The 5,045-nt window shown below is 59.7% G+C and overlaps 1 protein-coding gene across 1 annotated transcript; it reads left to right on the top strand.

The window, feature by feature from the left end:
• Positions 1-5: 5 nt before the first annotated feature.
• Positions 6-3,843, top strand: LOC104622096 (chromosome unknown open reading frame, human C10orf2; the record flags this gene model as incomplete). Its single annotated transcript, XM_010288760.1, has 5 exons — positions 6-936; positions 1,454-1,694; positions 2,318-2,425; positions 2,775-2,916; positions 3,576-3,843. Coding segments are annotated over 5 exons (1,680 nt in total), but the record flags the coding sequence as incomplete, so codon positions are not given.
• Positions 3,844-5,045: the final 1,202 nt, after the last annotated feature.

Genomic DNA, 5,045 nt, shown 5'->3' with positions numbered 1-5,045 from the left:
TTGACAAGACCACAGGCAGCTTCCTGTGCACGGCCACCCTGGCCGAGGGTACCTGGCAGGACTTTCAGGCCAACGTGGAGCTGCGGCACCACAGCGTTCCCCGCCCCAGCTCGGAGGAACCAGAGGAAGATACGCGACAGACTCGTGAGGATGCCCGCTGCATCTGGGACCGGGCGCTGCCACTCTGGGAGTTACTGGATAAGGATGAGACCAACGAGACTAAGGCCATGTTTGGCATCTCCCTGGTGACGGACACCACCCTGAAACGCTTCGGGGTACGTTATCTGAGGGCTGCCAAGTCTCTCGTCTTCCCCTGGTTCAGCCCTCGCGATGCAACCCTGAAAGGCCTGAAGCTTGTGAGGGTGGAGAAGAAGGGGGATGCGGTAACTTATGTGGAAGAGACTTTACCCCGCTTCGATTCCTATCGCAATCTTTTTGGGCTGCCCCTGATCAGCCGCCGAGACACAGAGCTGGTCTTAACAGGGTGGGAACTGGATGCCCTGGCCCTGCACCAAGCTACAGGTGTGGCCAGCCTGGCCCTGCCGCGGGGGGCCACCTCCCTGCCCCCTGCCCTCCTCCCATACCTGGAGCAGTTCAAGCGCATCACGCTGTGGCTGGGCGAGGACCTGCGCTCCTGGGAAGCTGCCAAGCTCTTCGCTCGCAAGCTGAGCCTCAAGCGCTGCTCCCTGGTGCGCCCTGGCGACCTCCAGCCCCGGCCCTTGGAGGCTCTGAACCAGGGCCTGAACCTCACCAAGATCCTGCGTGCCGCCCTGCCTGCCAGCCACAAATCCATTGTCTCCTTCCGGCAGCTGCGCGAGGAGGTGTTCGGGGAGCTGGTCAACACCGAGCAGGTGGCCGGTGTCAAGTGGGCACGCTTCCCCGAGCTCAACAAGCTCCTCAAAGGGCACCGCAGAGGGGAGCTCACCATCTTCACAGGTGATGGGCAAACAGCTGCTGGACAGGGGGAACAGAGGGTCTTTCGGTGGCTTCACTCTCCTGGGGGTGACACCTCACAAGTCTTCCTGGTCCCTTTGTGCTCATGGCTTCAGCTGAGCCTGTTGTGGATGTGCACGAGAGGCTGGGGTGTGTTCCTGGGTACAGTGGAGCTGGGCACACCCGTGTGGTGATGGGCTCCCTGCCTGGGATGCACAGGGACTTCTTGTCTCTTTCCCCTGCTCCCCTCCACTGCCTCCTCTCTGAGCTCTCTCTGTGCGTCCCTGCCAAGTGCCCAGCCTTTCCCTGCACCTCGCAGGGACCCACTGGCTGCTGGAGGTAACACGCATGTGCCCAGACATGCAGCCTGGTGTGAGACACTGCATGTGTATGGAGGGAGTGCTGCGGATTGGCTGCTTTTAGTCTGCTTTGGTGTTTCCACCTCTAAACAACTGGTGGATTCAGGACAGGTCAGATCATCTCCCCCAGCTAATTCATCCCGTCGTTGTCCTTTTGCCAGGCCCAACGGGCAGTGGGAAGACAACCTTTATCAGTGAGTACGCGCTGGACCTGTGCATGCAGGGGGTGTGCACGCTGTGGGGCAGCTTTGAGATCAACAATGTCCGCCTGGCCAAGATCATGCTGACGCAGTTTGCTGCCCAGCGCCTGGAGGACCAGCTGGAGCTGTACGATGAATGGGCTGACCGCTTCGAGGACCTCCCACTCTACTTCATGACCTTCCATGGCCAGCAGAATATCAAGTATGGTTCCACACCTTCATCCCTGACAACATTTACCCTTTACGGCATGTGCTGCAGGGCCCTGGGGAGCCGGGGCCCTTCTCCCACAGTGTGTTGTGGATTTGGGGCTGGCAGGAGGTACATCAGGGTCAAGTCCTGGGATTGGCACGTGGGGACCACATGGCTCAACCAGCTGCATCTCTGCTGTCGTGAGGACAATGACGGCCTCCTTCTGGGGTGGGGATGAAGGGAGGAGACCTGTCCCTGTGCTAGGTGGCAGCTTCAAAACCATCTCCTGTCTCTAGCAGGATGCATCCCACCCTGCTCACCTGGCAGCATTGCCATTTGTTGAGGAGAGAGGACCTGAGGGTTACCACAGGCCAGGGAGATCACAGGACAGTGGGCAGGAGCTGTGTGGGCAGCAGCTGGGCCCTCCTGAACCAGGAGGGGGGATTTGTGGGGATGGGGCTGCCTCCATCCTGTGGTGGAGGAGCTGTGAAGGTGCCCAGGGCCTGGTGGTCAATGGCCAGCTGTCATTGGCACCAGCCTGATGCCTCCCTACTCTGCTTCTCCCTGTGCCTGGCTTAGCATCCCCATTGCCACCTCTGCTGATCTTTGCTAATCCTGGTCTCCCCCCTGCCCAGGACAGTGATTGACACCATGCAGCATGCTGTCTACATGTATGACATCACCCACGTGGTCGTCGACAATCTCCAGTTCATGATGGGCCATGAGCACCTCTCTGCGGACAGGTAGCCCTTCTCCATGCTGCCCCCTCCTTCCTCTGCTACCCTTGTCGCTGGAGCTGGCCCTCTTGGGTGTCACAGCAGGGCTGGGGACTCATACAGGGTGTCCCCTTTAGTCCTGTCCGGCACCCCTGTTTCATTGAAGGGCAATCACTGCCTTGGGGAGGAAGAGGTGGGAAAGGATGAGCCGGTTACCTGCAATCCCTGTTGTGCTCCATCCCTTTGCTCGCATGGGCCCAGCTGCCCCACAGAGTGTGAGGTGCTCCCTGCTATTAGGCTGAACCTGGCAGCACCTTGCTGCCCTCCCCGCCACGAGCAGTACTGGCTGCTGACCTTGTTCTCGCTGTCATCACAGGCTCGCTGCCCAAGACTACATCGTCGGTGCCTTCCGCAAGTTTGCCACAGACAATACCTGCCACATCACACTGGTCATCCATCCCCGCAAGGAGGATGACGAGAAGGAGCTGCAGACGGCTTCCATCTTTGGCTCTGCCAAGGTGAGCTGGGCTGGTGTGGCCCTTCCTGTCGCTCGGCACAGCATGTTCCCAGGAGGGGGCTGGGATACATTAGGCAGCTGCCTGAGTCAGTGCTGGGGACCTGAAAGGTGCTGGGAGGGGCAGGATGTCCCCAAGACTCTTGTCACCTGCTGAAGATGTGTGGAGTCCCGATTTGGCCAGGCCTTGGTAGGGAGATGCAGATAGGGAACAAACCCATTGCCAGCAGAAGCTCTGTTGGGGGATTTGGGTGCAGTTAATTAATGCTCATTGACTGTGAGTGGGATGTAGTATGAGATAATTAAAGAAGGAGCCAGGGAGGGTGCAGGGATGGGCCTTCTGAGTGCTCCAGTCTGCTGTGATGCTGAACAGCGCTGCAGTGGTGGGCAGAAAGTGCCTTGTGAGTGCACAGCCCTCCCATGCTCCCTTGTTTCCCCAGGGCCTGCTGTGGCTTCAGCTGAAGCCTGTCTGCTCAGTGGGTCCTTGGGACATCCCGGGGGAAGACAAGGGGTTGGTGTTGGGGAGATGCTGGAGTTGCTGTGGCTTGAGATGCCCCATAACAGAGCTTGAAGGACCTGGGCAGGCAGCCCATGAGCACCTCCAAGCCCTGTGACTCCAGCTGCATCCCCAGCACCCTCCTGGAGATGTTTTTCTTCCCTCAGGCTAGCCAGGAGGCTGACAACGTCCTCATCCTGCAGGACCGTAAGCTGATGACGGGGCCAGGGAAGCGGTACCTGCAGGTGTCCAAGAATCGTTTTGATGGGGATGTGGGCGTCTTCCCCCTGGAGTTCAGCAAGGCCTCGCTCACCTTCTCATCCTCTGGCAAAAGCAAGGTCAAGCTGAAGAAGATGAAGGAGGAGAAGGCGCTTTTAGCCAAGAAAGCTCCGGAGGGAGGCTCGGGAGCCTCCAAGAAGTCATGAGCCTGGCAGGTCTCTTCCTCAGTCCGTCAGGAGGGACGGGGACTGGTGCTGGGAGCACGGGGCTGGGGTATGCCAGCCCCTCTCCCCTGGGAGCAGCAGCCATGTGCTGCTGCAGCCCTTTCTCCTTGCACAAACAAGCCTCTTGGCCACCAGCACAGTGTCTCTTGAGAGATGTGGGGCCACCATGAGAGGAGGAGTGGGCTCATCCCAGAGAAGGGTGGCCAGGGGAAGGTGCTTTGGCGAATGCTGGCCACTCCATACTGGTGTCAAGTGCTGGGAGCATGGGGGGAGCAGAGTCAGTGTGGGCTGGATGGTGGGGGAGTAACCTGCAGCCCTGGGACTTCAGGATCTCTAGACCAGGAGCAGGTTGTTAAATTGTGGCTAAAACTGAGCCAAAATCCTGGGCTGTCACTGGTGGGAGGGGCTGTGTGGGGGCATTGTGCAGAGGGATGCAGGGTGGAAACTCCCCTGTTATGGGTGGGTGTTTCTGGGCTCAATCCTGGCTGGGATGGAGCCAGCGAGGGGAAGGTGGTGGAGGGAAGCGTGGCAGGTTGCGGATGGCTCTTGGCGCAGAGCTGTATGCTCTCCGTGGGACGTGGTGGGAGCTGGACCACTCTGGCATCGCCGCTTGTGACAGCGTGAAGGCAGCACTGGCATCCTCCTGTGCCAGTGGCTGTGACGTGGCTTTCACCAGCTCTGCCCGCTCAGCTGATGCCTGACCCCTTTGCTCAGGGTCTCCCCGGCCCCTTTCTCCAAGGTCCATCACCAGCAGTAAAACCTCAGGGGGAACAGGCCTGCCTTGCTCTGCTGGGGAGTGGCCACCTCTGTTCCCTCTGGGCTACTGGCAATAAATACTGTGACCTGGCCAGTCCTTGCTGTGGTAGGACGAGTCCACAGCTGGATCTTGGTCTAATATCTCCTTTTCCCCCTCTCTCCCCTGCCCCTTTTATTAAAGAAGAGATGTGAGTGCTGTTCCTGTGCCACTGTCCCTGTGACGGGAGGACCTTGGGCCTGGGGGACCCCAGAGGATTAGGGGGTGCGGTGCTGGAGGAGCTCCCTGCTGCGCAGAGCATCCCGCCCCAGCCCTGGCACGCGGGTGATTGCCTGCCTCCACGCCGGGCATAGTTTTAACCTGAGCCATAATGAGGGGCCAGGGCAGGCGGGAGGTACACACCCAGCCCCAGGTTTCCGGGGTGCACAGTCTCTCCCAGA

The sequence above is a fragment of the Phaethon lepturus genome, unplaced genomic scaffold (assembly GCF_000687285.1).
Source record: "Phaethon lepturus isolate BGI_N335 unplaced genomic scaffold, ASM68728v1 scaffold34396, whole genome shotgun sequence".
Classification (NCBI taxonomy): Eukaryota; Metazoa; Chordata; class Aves; order Phaethontiformes; family Phaethontidae; genus Phaethon; species Phaethon lepturus.
Note: the sequence above shows the minus strand (reverse complement) of the source record. Positions and strands in the feature narration are given on the sequence as shown.